Source organism: Chamaea fasciata, unplaced genomic scaffold, assembly GCF_029207755.1.
Source record: "Chamaea fasciata isolate MVZ Bird 193981 ecotype frontalis unplaced genomic scaffold, bChaFas1.0.hap1 SCAF_2, whole genome shotgun sequence".
Taxonomy (NCBI): domain Eukaryota; kingdom Metazoa; phylum Chordata; class Aves; order Passeriformes; family Sylviidae; genus Chamaea; species Chamaea fasciata.
Window position 1 is genome coordinate 54,294,472 of NW_027094087.1, and position 18,712 is coordinate 54,313,183.

General features: G+C 34.8%; 1 protein-coding gene across 4 annotated transcripts in view; it reads right to left on the reverse strand.

Annotated features, from left to right (window-relative positions):
* The window catches only part of LRCH1 (leucine rich repeats and calponin homology domain containing 1), a 116,326-nt gene that overhangs the window by 43,694 nt on the left and 53,920 nt on the right, over positions 1-18,712 (reverse strand). For all 4 annotated transcript variants that reach the window (XM_066176173.1, XM_066176175.1, XM_066176171.1 and 1 more), the window contains exons 2-9: positions 18,502-18,646; positions 15,483-15,609; positions 10,100-10,205; positions 9,470-9,606; positions 8,134-8,261; positions 6,176-6,260; positions 1,649-1,754; positions 427-539 (exon numbers count right to left, since the gene is read on the reverse strand). In XM_066176173.1, coding sequence (XP_066032270.1) covers positions 427-539; positions 1,649-1,754; positions 6,176-6,260; positions 8,134-8,261; positions 9,470-9,606; positions 10,100-10,205; positions 15,483-15,609; positions 18,502-18,646 — 947 coding nt within the window. The remainder of the gene's footprint in view (positions 1-426; positions 540-1,648; positions 1,755-6,175; positions 6,261-8,133; positions 8,262-9,469; positions 9,607-10,099; positions 10,206-15,482; positions 15,610-18,501; positions 18,647-18,712) is intronic.

Here is an 18,712-nt window from a genome sequence, read left to right on the forward strand (position 1 = left end):
ATTAAGAAAATGCATTTTTCTACCATAATATTACTCCAAAACTTTAGCCACCACACAATTTAGCTAACACATTTAGCTAACACAAAGTCATCTTGTATTTTAGCAATGTAATAAACAACAAATAACTCTAATTAAAATATATAGCAAATAGCACAGAACAAACCTGCCATTTTCCTTAAAGCCTTAAACTAGTTAAAGGATAGCTCTCACAAATCCTAAACAGAGTTCTGGCTAAATTGTATTAGATCAATTGTAATAATTTTACACCTACCTGCTTACTTTTGCTTTCTGTATATTTAAAAAAAAAATTAATATCAGCTGCAGCCTCTTATTCCTTAAAATATCTGCAGTTTATCATTCCTATTTATTCTGCACTTATAAGAATAGTGGGAATACTTCCCCCACTTATCATTGTCACAAACTTGCCTTAATGTAACTCATAAATTCAGTAGTAAGAGTATCCGATTCATCAAACTGGTTTCCTGTTTCTCGTGACTTATCATTGACAAACACATGTGAAGGTCCTTGATGGAATTCCACTAGGAATAGCAATGAAATGAAAAAAGTTAGAAGAATGATTTCAAAAACAAAGTTTAAATTCACCTTAAAAGTTTCAAACAGGTTAAGATCCCTTTATTGTAAACAGTGATGTCAATTCATTTCTAAGTTGTAATAAATCCATTCCCTGGACATACACAGCCATGTATCAGAAGCACCACAGCAGGCATTGATGGAGCCACTTTTGAACTACACCAACTCTGTCTTGCCAGTACCAACACAAGAGCACAGCTGGACAACTGTGCAGTGCCTTAAGACATTCAGATCTCTTAGGCAATGACTTGCAATTGAATGTAATTTCAGTTACCATGCTGTAACAAACCACCAAACACCCAGCAAAATTATTCAGAGCCTGTCCCAATCTCTTGCCTACATATACTATTTCCAAGGATATGATCCTATGATTTACCCTCTCCAGTTTGCTAATAAACACTGTAGGATATAATCCTGTTATCTCTCTTCATATTCTACCAAATTCTGATGAGTATCTCAACAGAGTTCAGTAAAGTGAGTAACACTGAGGATAGGCCATCTCCTATTTATGTGGTTTCCATAAGCAACTTGCTGACTTCATCCTGCCACTTATTATTAGTATGTGCAGAACTTTTTCATCAGTATGTAGTGCAATTCAGAAAAATATATGTTACTTTAAAAAAACTGGACAAAATTAGACCTCTCATGAAAACAAAGAGATTTATTCGTTTCCAGAGGTGATGCTGACTAAAAAAGCTTTATAACACACACTAAGTCCAGCTACAGAAATAGACTCTCTTATTGCACTTTGCTAAATTACTGAACATTGATATTAGTTGTTGGATAGCATCGCTCAAACCAACTTTAACTTTTCTTCCCCCAGTCAAAATCAGATCTTATTAACTCTTGAGACAAGGTGCAGCAAGTTTTTTGGAATTTCTGTGGAAGATTACTAGACAGACTCAATTCAGCATAGTAAAGATTTTCTAAGTAGCACACTTATCTCATTTTTACACAACTGCATATGCATGCCCAAAGCCTTCTGGGTAAGTAGGCAGGCATGGAACCAACAACAGAATTTCCCTGTATTTAACATCCATGTTTTTTACATTCCAACCTTTTCTTGAGTTAGCATGGTGACCTGAATCATCCTTTATAATATGATCTTCTTCCACAATGTCCGACATTGGAACATTAAAGCTGATAGTATCTTCATCAGATGGCTAGGAAAAAAATAAGAGAAACACTAGTCCCAGCTCAAACCAAGAATGATAAAAATGTACATGTCAACAAGAGTGCTGACTAAAGAGCTGCAAGTTAACATGGAAGAGGATACTAGAGCATCTAACATGACCACATCCTGTTGTAAGAAGTTGTAGTCATGCTGAATACATCCTCACAGGAGGTTTGCCAAGTAGAACAATTCACATGTCCTCTTTTCCTGTCTTACTCACTGCACTAGTCCTCTCCTTGCACTGACACCACGGCACTGCGCTGCTCCCTGTGCTTCCCTAGGGCAGCTGAAAACAGGGCCAGCCTCCTTGTAGCTACCAAAGTCTGTAGAAACACTGAGCCTCATATCACAGCCTTTTTTTTTTCTTTCCCTCCATGACTCTTCTTACCTGCTTTACCACGCAGCTTTTGAACTAAATGGCTACAGCAAGCAAGATCAATATCAACCAAGGAAACATCTTTAATTATATTAACTGACAGAGCTAACAAACCAACCAACCAACCAAAACAAAAACTCACAAAAAAACAAACAAACAAACAAAAAACCCCAACCAAAAAACTCTCAAGTACACTAGCTTTTTCTGACTTAAAAGCTCACCCATTTTTTCAGCTGTATTACCTGGTGTACCAAAACACACAACTTGTATTTGCAAGCCCATCCTGTCTATCACTTGACAGATGGCAGCTGCACAAGGAAGCACAGACACAATTCTGTCCCAGGTCATTGCTGGCTCTGTTTCTCTGCAGGGCCAGCAGTGACCTGCTCAGGTGGGACCTGCTCACATCCGCTCCTTGGGTGATCTAAAGCAAAACTACACTTTGCAGAAGAGGGCAAGTTTTTATTCTTGCTCCCAGAGACAGAGAACTTATCACTACAACAGAACTTTGCAAATGTATTTTCCAGTAAACACATGGGTGTTGCTTATTCTTTAAATGCTCTGTGTTTCTGTAACTTTCTACTCTGTGCATACATTTTCCATACATGTATTCTGTAATTATAACTGCTATAATACATATAGCACTTTGCTTCATATCCCTAAAAAAAAATATTTTTAAGGAAATTATATTCCCCATTTTATCAGTTCAGACCACTGTAACAAAAAAGATCTGCAATGAAATGTTTTACATATAATCAGTTATTTAATTCTAGCTAGCTTCTAGTAAAAGTTTGCCATTCTTGCTGTTTTCATATGTTCATAATTGATGTACAAAGTATTTTTTATAACTCCTAAAGCTAAAGTTTGTGATAAAGGATGGAGCAAATCCACCTTGCTCTTAAAAACTCTATCAAAGATACATGTGGTTATTCCTATTTTCCAAAAATACCTTGGACTCAAACCAAATTGTAAACGTGGACCACGATTAATGTTCTTTCTGATGAATAAACTGCATGTTATCAACTCTATGAATTCACTGGCTGTATTCTTCAGATTAAGGAGAAAAAATTCAAAAGTGTTTTCAGGAGCTTCATAAAGCCTTTTCAAAAAAAATTTTAGATTTTAAAATTAGTGGTATTTAAAAAAGAAAACCAATTAGCGTTTTCAACAGAAAATAAATGACACGCCAAGTACCCTAAGCACAAAAGTCCTTTAGATCTGAAGCAGTGGTAATCCAACAGCTTAAAAAAAAAAGACTGGTACAGTATAATACATTCGGACAACCAAGGTTACACCAAAGTTCCTTCCCTTTCAGGATGTATCTCATATGACATTTAAGTAGTAAATTTAATAATTCTAGCTGAAAGTTCACGTTGTGTTCATTTTTCAACTCTCCTTTGAAAACAGTACAGTAAAATGTTCCTACACACATCATTAGAAGTTCTGGATCCGAAACAGGTACGTTGTTTTTTTTTTCTCAGTGGAGTAATATTCACTTCGAGGAAAATATTTTGGAATGTTGGCATAAAAAAAAGGAACAGACCATTCAATTTGGAAACAAGAAAATATTCCTTTAAAAGGCAATGTCTCACTTTCACAACCTACAGAATTCTGCAATTAATTTTTCAGGTGTTTCCTGCTACTATACTACCAAAGAAAAACTATCCAAAGCAGCCTTGGATAATACCGAAGTATCACTCCTTCACAGGTGAAATACTGTATCTAACTTCCTTCTTCCACTGTTTTATTTTTTATTCAGACAGCAACAGAAGACAATAGACATATAAGAATCAAAAATACCTAACATTATTCTAAGACAGAATTGAGAGAATGCACTTTGAAAGATCCTTCATATGTATTCCTGCTGGTACTAGTGCATCACTCATACCAGTAATAAAGCACAGATACCATTCTAATCTCATTCTAATTAATTTTAACAAAAGGAAAAATGAGGCCAAATGAAGGGGGAAAATTAATTAAAATGTTCTATTTTTCCTAAAAGACAAGGTAGATGGTACACTGCCTTAATTTCCCCTCAAGTTGCAATGATCAATTTTACAGCAATGCTACAAGATATCTTTCACTTGAAATGCCCAAATGTCTACAGCTGGGAAAACTGATGCTGTAAGGACTCTACCAAGTCCAAAAAAGACACATGAACAGTTGATTTCATCAAGTACTCGCTCCTCTGTATTCACCCAAAGTCAAATAGCAAGCTTCCTGAAACCGACATTAGTGTTCAAAACAAGTGATTCATTTGTTATTAAGTTACACCTGAAAAATGACGTTGTAGTATGTTCTGCAAAAGAACAGAAACTCAATAGCTACTACTCTCCAGACTAAACAGATGCTTATATTCATTAAAAAAACACTCAGAAACATGTTTTAATGATTGTTTCATGACTGACCATTTAATGTTTATCCAGTATTTGGTATGTAACTTTCTGACTGTAACTAACAACACGTGTGAACCTGTATTTGCATCATGCTAATATTTCTTACACAATTCCCATGTGTCACACAGGTATTAAAGGACGCATCAGAAGGAAAGTGAGCGGTGAATTTACCAAATGCATTTGGGATTACTGATCTCAGCATCTATTTCTCCTTAAATGTAGAGCAGCAGTCATGTAGGAATAGAATGAGTAAATCATTTTCATATTAAAAAAGCTTTGTGCAGTTAAAAATGTACTGGTTCACTGCTGGCAGTCTTCAAAGTATTTTTGCAGCATTTCAATTGCTGTATTTTGATTACAGGTAACATGATCTATTTTCTAAAGGTGATATTTATAGCTAAATAGGAAATTCTAGCATAACAGTTTCATTAACAAGCCAACTGAGCTTCAGGAAGTGTAAGACTGGCAAAACAGTTTTTAAGTGACTCTGAAGAGACTGAATGCTCTTATAGCAAGAGGTAAACCATTAGAGATTTGGCTAGAAATCATAACAATTTTGCTTCACTTCCATCTACCAAGAAACTTCCCCAAACACTTGGAAATTCACGCAGGGTTTTTAAAAGTACTATTGTATTTAAAAGACCAGTGAGTAAGTGGATTCATGTTCAATTGGCTTTTGATTAACTAGAAATTCAGTACCTAAGCTTGATTCTTCATACATTTGTTTCAAGAGAAACAAAATCCCTTTTCCTCAAAGGAGGAGGAAAACACTAAAGAATCAGAGTAAAGTTATTTTAAGTAGCAAGAAGGTCATCCTTTTACTGTGAGACATTTCTCATTAGGTCAGACCACAAATTCTGTTATTGTACATTTCAGAAAGATCATCATCACTGATTTATACTGCTAATTATTTACTTATTTATCATTATCTATTCAGTTCAACTCCACATAGATTTAGTGCCCTGTTCAGCTAAGCAGTGCCTCAGAAAAAAAACCTCTGTGAATCAGTTCTAGCTGCTTAGGAGAACACTAGTCTCACAAAGCTCTCGTTTCTCTTTGCTCAGACAGTAAAGTTCAGGAAAAGACCTGAAGGTTTATTTTCAGCATTCCCTAGCTGCCAGAACGTTAAAACACATTAAAATCTGCAAAGTTTCTAAAGTTCCTACATGATAGCAATCTCACATAACACCATCACAGAACATATTGGGACTGGGCACTGTAAATTCCCAACAGAAAGAGTAATCAGGCAAAGAGAAAAATATGTGAGAAGCCACCAGCTTGTAACCTGTTAGTATGTTTACTTTGTTGAAAACAGCAGATGTTGAATTTGGTTTGCTTCTCATTCTCTAGATGATGTAAACTGCCAGAAAACCTTAGAGAATTTTCACTACTGGCAAGTAAGTAACCATTTGGAAGTAAGTGTCTCACTGCCCACTCTAAATAGCGCACAGACAAAAAAAATTTTAAAAAATCTCCTTTTATCTTTGTTTTAGCCATTTCTTAGTGTAAAATTCATGTCAAGGATATGGTTGCAGAGTTTTTAAATCTAAAAATCTTTTCACATTATTCCCCAACTTAAAGCACAGCCAAAATATGAGTGTTGGGAGAGGAGTTTGACACAAAAGGCAGGTAACTTACCTCTGTTGCTGACAAACGTTTATCACCATTATCACTACCAACACCTGAATCTGAATCCTTTTTACTTGGGTAGATGTCATCAATGCTAGATGTGAATAAAAAATTAAAAATCAGTAAAAAGCTACCATAGCATTTACTTTCAAATTCTGTTCTGGTTTCACTTAACTCTGAGCAAATTCATAACTATTCTTAATGGTAAAGGAGAAATAACCTAGTACAATAAAACATAAACATTTACAATCTGGTGAAGGTAAAATAGATCAGATTGAATGGCTAGTTAGCCTAAGGATTAACGAAACAACAGAAATCGTCTGCTATCAGCTTGCTTCAGTCTATACTGTAGGAAAAACTGCTGAGTTACTCGGCAAGCAGCACAGGACTGAAGCAATTTAGCCATGGGAGAAGAAACCAAAATAGTAAAACTCAAAGTGAAGTCAACTGATTTAATTGTAACCATTGATCCATTAAAACAGAACTCATATCTCCCTCAGGGTTGAAGTAATTATTAACACAGAAACCTCCATTTGGTGCCTTAAAATAGACTTTGGAATTTAGGTTTTTGAGAAAATTACTGTAATAATGACAACTGCTCGCTATTCTGGTTTCATTACCCAATATGACCTCTACTCATTTTAGAGTGGACTATTAGATGCAATACTCTCGCCACCTAACTTTTTTTAAAATATACCTAATTATCCCTTTATTTAGTATCCTGAAAGCTGTGATACTGAAATCAGATTGACACAGCAATTTAAGAAAGGAGCTTTATCTGTTTTCACATGAAAAAGGTATCTGATTCATTAATCCTAATGTAAATTACCTTGAATCAGTAAACACTGAAGAGTGTTTTGTAGAAACTACCTTCAGAAATCTACTCCGGACCATCCCCTTACCCTAATCTGTATTCTTCAATAGGACTAAAATACCAGACAGGACATGACACACCTGTCAATTTTCTTGTATGCTAAAAGAACAAAACAGAAAATCAGTAGGTGTTCCACAAATGGAACACCTTACTCTTCATCCTGGATTCTTCTCACCTCTGACATTTATCTGATAGAAGTTCACAAAGGGATCTCCAAAGGTACATGGAGGAAAACAATTTGATTCAAACCTTATTGAGATGACTGAAAGGGGGATTCCATAACAGCTCTTAGTTTTTTCCTCCCAGGGTTTTAGCAGTAACACCTCTACTATTATTCATATCAACACTTGGTTTTCATTGAGTTCTCCTCAAAATATCATACTTTCTCTGATTGGTTATATTACATTGCCCTTGTCAACAAAGAAAGACTGGGCTAAAAGCTGATTTCCAACCAGCTATGGAGATTCTCCTAGAAAGGAGCTGCGTTGTATCTGGTTCCTGTCCTTAAACTGTGGTACAAGATGCCATTTCCTACACATCTGATGCAAGATACAGAAGATTTTGCCTCATTTTGCTAACAAATCAGCACACTTCATTTTAAAAGTATCTCAACATTCATGTAGTTCTCTTTGTTTGACAGATGACTTTGGATTAATTAAAAAAGACTACGCTGTCACAAATGTGTAAACATACAAATCACATATACATTATAAAAATCAAAAAACAACACATGAAATTAAAATTTATTTAATATGTAGACGGATAGATCGATGGATCAAGCCAACACCTAATGTAACTACCATCTGATTACTTTCAACGTATTCCAGGAGTCCACCAGAAAGAGGTTAGATTTAAACTAAGGTTCACTTTTAAACTCTTAACTAGTATGCTGCTAATTTTAATCAGAACTGATTTTTAATTTCCTAAACTCTTACAGGGATTTCATTACAATAAAAGCAAATGAAATCTCTGTGCAAAAAATGTACACTCTGAACAGCATCTAAAGAAAAAAAACTTAGGAACCTAAAGATAAATACTATTTTATTGTTGGTAAGTGTTACGTGAAAAAACCAAGTGAGATTCTCATTCATACCTCTCTTCCACAGGTTGTGGCAAATGCTGTGGTTCTATGGCATTGAGATACAGCGAGTCTGCTGTTTTAATCTGACAGGCTTGTACAGTCAGATATTTGAATATATGCACCTTACCCTTTGTACAAATCTGTGGGACAAGAAAAAAATTAGGTTTCAAACTAGAATAAAAAAGTAATTTATTCCAAGTGTAACTTGGTGTAAATCTCCCTGAAATTCAACTAATATTATAAATTTCACTTAAAGGAACATAGATCTTATTCTTTTTTTTTAAATTAATAAGTACTTCAGATATTTACTCAATTATTTGTGTGTACCAGTATAAATACCATCAGAGACTAGGACAGAAAACAAGAAAATCCCATATTCTACTTTTAAAAAGTCCAAATGAGTTTCTAACTTAAAAAGAAATACATTAAAATCTATCGTATGGCCCATTACTAACTATAAATTGAGTAATTAATTATTTTTCAAAATTAATGTAAAATGACATTTAATTTATCAGTGTGCTCTTTATATCTTGGTCACGTAGTTTTTAGTAGTGTCCAAGCATACTTATGATGCAATTCACCTTCATTTTAGAATTTTCTTTTTAAGTGTACACCTCTTGCTTTGTATTTTTTTAGTTTAAAGGCAACATCCCTATTGATTATGAAAAGCATTTCTCCAATGTAATAAAATTCTTAAGTATTTCAACAGCTGCTGATATGAACGATTGTAGCTTTCAGAGATGCAGTTTGAATCTACTGTCCAGTAAGTTAACAGCAAAATTGTCTTTAAGCAGTAAACACAGGTTGCATTCATTTATCTTTATTACTCAGAGTGGCCTACAGTTCCAAAGAGGAGTTTTATTTCTTTCACAATCTATAAACTTACACTATAAAGTGAAATAAATTTCACATGGATTGTGTTTCAGACAATCTGCATATTCTTAAAGTTAGCAAATCACTGTAGAACCTTCTCGAGCTGGATTCTTTTTAACAGAAAGAAAAATTACCCAGGAAATTCATAACTACTCTTTTTCAAAATTATATACATATACCAAGGTTAACTTTCATATGCAGATAGATATATAAAAAAAAAATAAACAGCTAACAGAATGGACACCTAGATGTGTGCTAGTTTAAGTGCTGTACAAATTCATATTGAGAACAGAGGGTATTTTTCATGTCTTATTTAGATACATCCTGTATCTTATTTAGATGTCAACAACTATCAACACTCTGTGAAGACTGAAATTCAGAAGCCTGCAATTGCAGAAGGTGACATTCTATAGTCTAAGATGTGTTAGCAGACATCCAATATTAAGGCACAACTTAAATTATAGCTCTTACTTACTTGTGCTGGTGGAGATTGCAAAGGATTATTCTCAAGCAGTAATACTTGTAACTGCACCATCTTTCTAAAACAAATTGGAATCACAAGCACTTTATTGCAGGAAAAGTCAAATTTTACCAAGGGAAGCTGTACTAGTTCTAAAAGTAATAAAAAGGAGAGAAGGTGTTATATCTGTTTTTATTTTTGGCATAAAATAATAAAATATTTCTGAATAACCCTTCTTTTGCATTCAGGAAAATACAAACTCAGGAAGGAATAAGATCAACATTTACTCCATTTTATATTGGGAAATAAAAGAGTGTTATTTTTATACAAGTGACAATAAAGTCTAAAACAAATTCTTTGAAACTGTTTTTTTACTGAAACTCAGCTGACCATTCCCATACTGCATTCAGACATGTGTTCAACGTAAAAGTTGCCTAGAATTATAAAGATACAATGAAGAAACCTCACACACTGTTCTTCAATGGATACCATTGAATGTAATATTCTGCAGACCCAAATGGAATAAATTTGAACACAAGGTAATAGCTACTTTTTAATCATATCTATTTATATTATTCAAAATACTTTCAAATTCATAATAAGAAGAGCTACTGTAAAGATTGTTTTTTGCTCATTTGCTTTTACCTTGGGGTAAAACTTCGAGGTAATTTCTTCTGACATTCAGCTCTTTTAAAGATTTCAGCTGGCCTATCTGCTGTGGTAAAGCTGTGATTTCATTACAGCTGACATCCTACAGTAAAACAGTAACAACAAATAACAATGAACTTTCAGCTCCTACATGTTCCATAATACAAACACAGCTAATTTGCTATTATCATTGTGACATTTTATTAACCTGAAAAAATGCAACAATCTATGTCCTGTAATCACAACAAAAAAAAAAAGATACATGGGAAAATGTTTGCACATTACTTAAAACCAGACCAAATTCTTATTTAAAGAACAAGTTATTTTGAAAGTTAATTTAATTTCTATGGAAACATTCAAAATTACTTACTTAAGAAGTTCTAATTTTTTGCTCTTTTCTTCATATGAAGAGTTCAGTATAGTGATTATATAACCAAATATGTTAGGATGAAATGTAAAAATCCAAGTGTGTGGATCTGAGTTTTTAAAAAGGTTCTTGTTCTTCAAGATGGAATATTTAAGCAAAATAAAATAATAGTAATACAGCAACAGCATTCTGTAATGCACAGTAAAGGCATATATTTGATCAGCATAGCACATAGTAGGCCTTAATGAAAAGGGACAGAGCTTTTCTAGCATTGTTTAACTATTTCAAGCAAGAAACTGCTATGAATGTGCATGAAAGATCAACTTCTTGGATTCAGTCTGCAATGAGACAACTGTTCAATACTTGCTATCACTTTTGCTGCCAAATGGACATTGAAACCTATGCTTAAATCCCAGGTAACCTGAAAATCTGAGTAATGTCCCAATTATGCTGTCATTTCTGTACTAAAGAATGAAACAGTATTTCACAGTATTAAAGCTAAATAGGGTTATGCCAAATTTTCTTGAAAAGCTAACAGAATACTCCTACTCTCTCAACTGTTTCAAATGGATTTAGAAAGTATCTGGGAGCACTACAAAAGTTTGAGAAGCCAGATTTCCAAGTCATGTCTTTGAAGATGCTTGCTTTAATACCAAAAGCATTATATTAACTCCTTATCTTTGAGCATAAAATCTAGATAACAAAAAATTTATACTAAAACCAAAATGTGATCTGGCAATGCTATTCCCTGTATCCAACAAGTTTCTTCTTGTAATAGAATCTTATTGCTGCCAAGACTTCCTTCCCTTGTCAAAACACAGTCAGGAAATTACTGTAGCTTTTAGACAAGGAAATTAAAAATCCCAGCTAATGAGTGTATTTTTGCCCAAGTTGTCATAAACTTTGGTTAATTGTACTGTTCCCTGATCATTTATTTTTAAAGCTTTACTGTCCTATTTTTAATTTACAGTCCCTAAATTACTTCATAATTAGATACTTGATTTTTAGAGCACAGAATTTAAAGTCACCTTGTGGAAAAGAAATTCTAGACCAAGTGTACTTAGGAACACACACCAGAAAAAGTCAGGGAAAGAGACAGAGAATTCTAGAGGAAGCATCAAAAAAAGAAAAAGAAAGCTGTCAGTGTATAACCTCAAAAACAAAGTCCACTTCCACTTACAGCCTTTCAAAACATCCTCAGTAAGACTGATCTGTTGTGACAGCATGTCAGCATTCACAAGATCTCTAGACAGCAGTATCCTTTATCCTACTAAACACTGGAGTCCAACTTGCTTTTTTCATTACTTTGTTTGAACAGCCATGGAAAACAAAGACTTGTCACATTTATTTGTAGTTATGCTCTTGACTATTATTAGACTTCATGAGTGTGTATGTGACAGTGTTGAACTTTCTCATTTCTTTGGCAGCAATGGAAGCAATACTATCAAACACCTGTGGTTTCCAAGCTAGTAATTTTTAAAGAAATTATGCAACCAGCAGTTTGGAACTCAGCTTCAGGGACATTTGCAGGTAACTGAAGTGCAAACACTCAAGTTCCATGGAGAACCAGTATTTGCTGAGATCAGACTTCTTGTAGTAATTCTATTTTGTTCTCAGCAGGTAGGCCATGTCCTGCCATGACAAGGCAATTTGACAAAATCAGAGAAATGTAAGGTTTTTATTTAACGTTTATTAAATTAAGGAAATTTAACATTAATTTCTGTGGGACGAAGCTCAGTGGCATGAAAGCAAAATCATCAACAATTTCCCTTTGTTTATGGTAACGTTTAAATGGCCTTAAACCAATCAAATTCAGCAGGTATGTTCAGCAAGATAAGCAGAAAAAACAATAAGGTACTCTAACTCCAATTAACATTTTTATTCAAACACACAGGGAAGTTTATCCAAACCATTCAAATTGAGGCGAACTTCCTCCTTACGTAACTTTAAACTCAGGACTCCTAACTGAGCCATTATTCCTAAAAAGCACATGGCTTCAGTCAGAGCTTGTCACATAGAAGCCACACTTAACAGTAAAAAGAAGTTACACCAGCACGTGAGCACATGGACCCTTTTAGCAAACAGCAGGCAGCAAGTCCCACATGGTCAGGCTGCTGTCTCTGATTAGATGAATGAGGTAAAGGACATAAATCCTAGAGAAATCTGAAGGCTCCCAATATGAGATAGAAGCATCACAGAGAGGGAGAGTGCTGTTACCTGAAGAAGGCAGAAGTGCAATATTGCCTGATAGGATGGAGAATAGAATTTTACTGCAGTAAAACTGATAGTTTGGGTACAATTACTGAGCCATCTCTGCCCAATTACTTTTCCTTGGCAGAAAGTAAGTTTCAGGTTACCTTCACGCTAATTTTGCACTCTCCTGGCTGACAGTAGAGGCATGATGGAGTTAAAATGTTTTTTTTGCAGCAAATAAATTTCCCAACCAATTTTTTTGCCAAATAATGGCAATGTATTCTGCAGGGAGAAAAATTTATGTTACAAGCATCAAAGTAAGTTAGCTGTCAGAACCCTAAATTTAAAAGAATACCTGGAAGTTTCCTGAATGTAGTATCAAAATTATTCTGTGCTACAGGTATGAAATTCATAAAAATATATACGTCTAGTAGGAAAACCATTACCTACCCCATTTAGAGGACAGAAGGGAAAATGCAGAGTTAATGGGAAAGACCTAATTTGCACCAAATTATGCTTGTATGATTCTACAGTGACTATAGGGGTAATTTTTGTATTAAAAGGGTAGATAAAAAGAACCCTTTGCTATGTACACCCAGATCTCACTGCATGCAGCTTGTGAAACATTTGGGGAACCTGAGGATGCTTGGAAATGTCCTGCACAGAGCCAGGTGGCATCTCGGGGTCTATCCCCTGGCCCAGGCCAGCATCAGCACTAGCACTGTGTACACACCAAAACAACAGCACTCCCTGCCAGAGGACTGGATGATGCTTCTGCTTGAATCCCCTGCTATTCAGGCTGGCATTGCCCTCACACAGCTGAATTTTTTGTGCAACAACTGCAATATGACTTAATGCTTTTTGTTTGCTTTACTCATTTTAGAACAATGATCACCTTATTATCTAAACTGCTTTATATTATACATGCCAACACAGATCCCCACTTTCAATCCTACCACTATTTGCTTCTCCCAATACATCACAGTTATGTCATTGCCAGTTAAATAGTGCCACTCATTTCCCTAGAAATGTACCAAACACACATGGTGGCATCGAACTGTGTAATCAGGTCATCTGAAAAGACTCATGCTCAATTTAACAAAAACTTGTTTTTCATTCAGCCCCCCCGCCACCCTCCAATGCCTTCTAAATAACGAAGAACAAGTATCAGACCTTTTTCAGTTCTCATGTACCTTCTAGGCTTCCCAAGTGACATGTAGCTAGAGTCTCTCATATGAAATACTTTTAAAGCAAGAATTGTTTTGTTCTTCATGACAAACAGTAACACTGAAACTATACTGTGACTGGAAAGAGATTTGAAAGTCTGTAATTCCAAAATTTAAACACGTGATATGCTTGAACTAAACAAACCCCATTTGCTTTAGGTATACTCGACATTGATTTCAAGCTTTTAGTTTTTACTAAACTTTGCACTAAATTTAACTGAAATTATTTCTAAAACTGGAACCATCGCTCTTTATTGTGTCCTTTTTAAGCACAACAAAAACAGTGCTATAACCCAACACATTTTTGAGAATAAATCAGAACCATCTGTGTAAACCTCACTAAACCCATCACACACACACAAAATTTTTAAATATTTGATAAAATAAATTAGTAAAGCTCACCAAACAAAACAAACTTGCTAGTCTTGAACTCAGTCTTAACTGAGAAAGGAAAGGTAACTACCTCCACCATCCTCATCAGCAGCCATGTCAATTGTAATATGCAACAGAAGCCTGATACCACAGGATGCTGCTCAAGAATATCAGAAGGAAAAAGACCCACAGTTGCCACTTCATACCACCTACGAAGAATCAATAGCAGGGCTGGGGCCTCAAGCAATGCTAATAATTTCTGTAATGTAATTTACTGGAGAAACTACTATTATAAAGACAAGAACATGATAACAAGGCACTTTGAGGTACAGAAAATATGTGCAAGGTAACTGCTGTCAATGGAAATACCAGCAGCTGCAAGGAAGTTCAAGTCAGGTTGTTTTACTATGCACAAATTAGCAGTGTCAAAATGCAGTTTGTCAATTTGTATCTCAAAAAGTCAAAATGAACAGAAATAACCACAACACATATGTCATAAAAAATTCAGAGTCTCAGCCTACAATATATAGCAGAGGAAGATAAAGGGAGAGAAAGGGAAGCATTCTCTTTTATATATATTCCACAAATATGTGAAATAAAATTAATTTTATGCTATAGTACCAAATAAGTTTTGCTTTTTCAGACTGTCATTGACTGGACAATATATTCTAAATGATCTACTGCTTATAGAAACAGTATTGAAAACAAGAGGAGTATAATCATTTTGTAGATCTGTTTAGATGGGTGTTCCAGGAAAGGAAGGTTGCATGACAAATGTAGTGAAATAAAATGAAAATAGACTGACCAGTATCAGGAGTGGAATGCAGTGTGGTAAGCAGATAGGAGCAACACAGAAAGGAAGCAGGAGGGGAGGGTGCTCTGGGGGTGTACAACCTTGCAGAGCCTGACGCCAGAACTTACGAACTAGATACAGTGAAACAGGGAGCCAGGGCAAGCAGTGAGCAAAAATGGTGAAGATGAGGAACTTTGAGCTTTGAATGAACCAAGGGCAGCGATGTTGTTTAAAAGAGTCCTGAAGAACATAAAGGAAACTCTTATGTTACTATCCAACACACTTGAAGTTAAAAACTCAAGTTTTGCAAACTACATTATACTATTAAACACTTGTTCAAATATACGTGAAAAGTGAATTTTAGTGTTTCTATTTAAACTCAAAAGAAGTCAAAATAAAAAGTGTAAAACAAAAAGATCAGTAACATACCAATTCCATTAACTGTTTTAGCTGACCTATCTCTTCTGGAAGGGAACCTAGCTTATTGTTACTTGCAATTAAGACTTTTAGAGGAAGACCACACAGGCAAGCTGGCAAAGAAGAAAGCTGATTTCGACTGCAACAAAACAAAACAAAAATATTAAAACCGTCAGTGATGTTCTACTGTATACTCACAAACTCTGAGAGTTGCAAAATTTCTTCATTTCCATGGGTCATATTTTATGCAGATAAAATTGAAATTTTCAAATTGCAATCATTAAGAAGACACTTGCACACCAGAAATTATTGTTATTGACTAACAATATTGTGGAATTTACCACTCTGGAAAAAATGCCTTGTATCAGTTTAACAATATTGTAACAGATCTGTTTGTCACAAAGAACAGCTGTTTCCCTTCCTAATGAACACAGGAAAGTCAACTGAGACAGTATTTTGCAAGTATTTAAACATTCCTGTTTTTATGTGCCATTAAAATGGATGCCTTTTGTTACAGCTGAAAGACAAATATATAAATTACAGAAAAAATAGTTATTTTGTCAATTAATTTAAAGCACATTTACAGCTGAAGTCTACTTGGTACATCTTGTTCTAAGGTTCCGTGCTATTAACCCAGGTAAATACAGCAATAATTTCTGGGACTATCAGTGGTTCATTTCCTTCCAAGACTCCTAAGCTAGAGTTTAAAGATGATAAATGTCATGACCCTTTGTGAAGTCCACAAGATTAAAAATAGTAATTTGTGGCTCAATTCCCAAAAGAAACTTTATGTTCATCAGAATAACATAGTAATTACTCTCTCCTAGAATATTTAAACTTTTTCTTTAAAATAAAACACTTTTTTTTTCTTATGATTATTAACCTGTAGTAAAACAATGAACAGTAACTTAAAGTGGCACTCCAGTATAAACCATTTTTATTGGCTCCTGCCTACATGCCTGCTTTGCTTCAGAAAGCAAAGACAGATGGCTGAACTTCAGAAACACACGGGAAAAACTGTCCTGCATAATTTCAGCAGGAGTTGCAATATTGAGGTGAAACAAAAACAAAAAAAATCAAAATTCCACAAGTTGCAAACCATTTATTCAATTGCCAATCCAGCAGTGTGCTACAAAGCGGCATATAGAGATGAATACTCATGCTCCACACAACAGTCTCAAAATGTTGTACGAAGCAAACTACCGTCATATCTCTGTTGTATATACAAGGATACAGACAGATTATCAATATCCCAAAGAAAATAAGAATTAGAAATCCGACTACTAACTAGCAGCAGCTGAAAAAACGTATCAATGCTTATTGTGAAGCCAGGTTTCTTAATTCTAGTGTCCTTACAGAAGACCAAGACACAACTTCTTCAAAAAAATACTTGGAAATATTTTTTCAAGTTCTAAAGAACTCACATTGAGAATCCTTAGACTCTGAAACAGTAACCCTATGCTGCAGATCAGACACAGATAAAAAATAAGTATAAATTTTTTAAGCTCCACAGAACTCAGAAGGAACCCACTAAGAGATAAGGAACAGAGCATAACTAGGGCAAGTGAGTAATAAATCATCATTAGTTTCAAAGGAATTTCTTTAAATAAGACATGAACGGTATCCACCAAGGCCCAAAGACTATATTTAGATCTCTTGGCATCACTTTCTAATGCTATTCAACATATGGGCTCTGCTGGTAGCAGGCAGAAAGATATGCATTTTAAATCTATTACGTATTTCTTGCCAAGAAACAACTTGGTTAGAAAGTCAAGAATGTATTTCCTTGTTCAGACTGCTCACTAGGTTCAACTAACAGGGGGAAGGGCACATTCAAGTGAAGAGGGAATTTGGAACTGAGAGAAAAGTCAGTTACTTAATCAAATGAAAAAATTCCTTTTATTTTGTCTTATTTACTCTCATATGTGATACAAAATCTCTTCTAGTTCTGTGATGACTCTCACAAATTTTATCACTACATAGAACTCTAATTCATGATTTAATGATATTAAGTTCTAACCAAGTTAATTCTGATTCCTAATTTTACCAAGACATTTTATGTATATTTAATAACTTAACCAGTTTTTAAGTTATGTATATTTAACAAACACTAATTCAAAATCTCAAGTCCTATTACTTGTATGTGTGCAGATACTCAGGAAACACTATTCGATTTCAACTTTTAGAGCCAAAATAGTGTTCCACAGTGGCCAAAATTGCAGTACAGTAATAATACAGACTTGAGACAGATCCTCACTGTTGATAAAACTGATGATCAAACCTTCATCCCCTGAATTTAGAAGACCAAGAGCCATTTCACCCTCTACTCAGACCTCATTCTTGCAAAGACCAGACTGTTGTATCTTCACTATTACAGTTTTTGTATAGTTAACTGCAAAGAAAACTCAGTTGCTCCAGTCGAAAAAGGGCTCACCTGCCCTCCATCAAGAGCACATGTGCATTCACCTGCACTTGAACTAAAAGCAATTCCCTGTACTGATTAGCATTCACACAGATTTTTCCCGGAAAGGAGGCAAAGATGTCTAATTCTTTGCTACTTTCTCCTAAAAAAGGCAATAGCTATATTTCTTCCATAATATGACTATGCTAGTGATAGATATAGTATCACACTCTTCCATTCCATTCCCTATAGTGAAAAATATAAATGGTCTGCCTCTGTCCCTCCATCTTTTTAACTGCAAAATGTATGCCAAGCTTTACAAAATTTGTCATCAGAAGTGAATTAAAAGAATACAACTGTGTGGATGTGCTTAGCATTCCGGATTTGTTAGAAGATTAAGAGACAGAACTGGATTAATATTGCTTGGTTTTCTTTTAATAATTATTTTTACATTTTGGCATTTACGATGCCTTCGTACAGAGCTGTCTCTGCAGCCAATGAGGTTTTGCATAACCCTTTGCAGTAACATGAAAAAATGCAGTCCGTTCTTCCAGAACTTTATAATGTGTAGACAAAAAAAGTTTTACATATTTGCAAATAAACAAAAAAACATGGCAAAGATAAACTTACCTCAAATTTAAGTAAGTTAGCATTTGCAAGTTTACTATGGCATCTGGTATAACTTTGATACAATTGTGGTACAGATTTAGTGTTTCCAGTGACACAAAATGGCACAACTCCGTAGGAACTTCAGTTAACCTATTCTTGGATAAATCTGAAAAGATGAAAAAGAGAGAAGGCACATTTTTGAACCATTATAAAGATGTACTTAGAAAAGCTG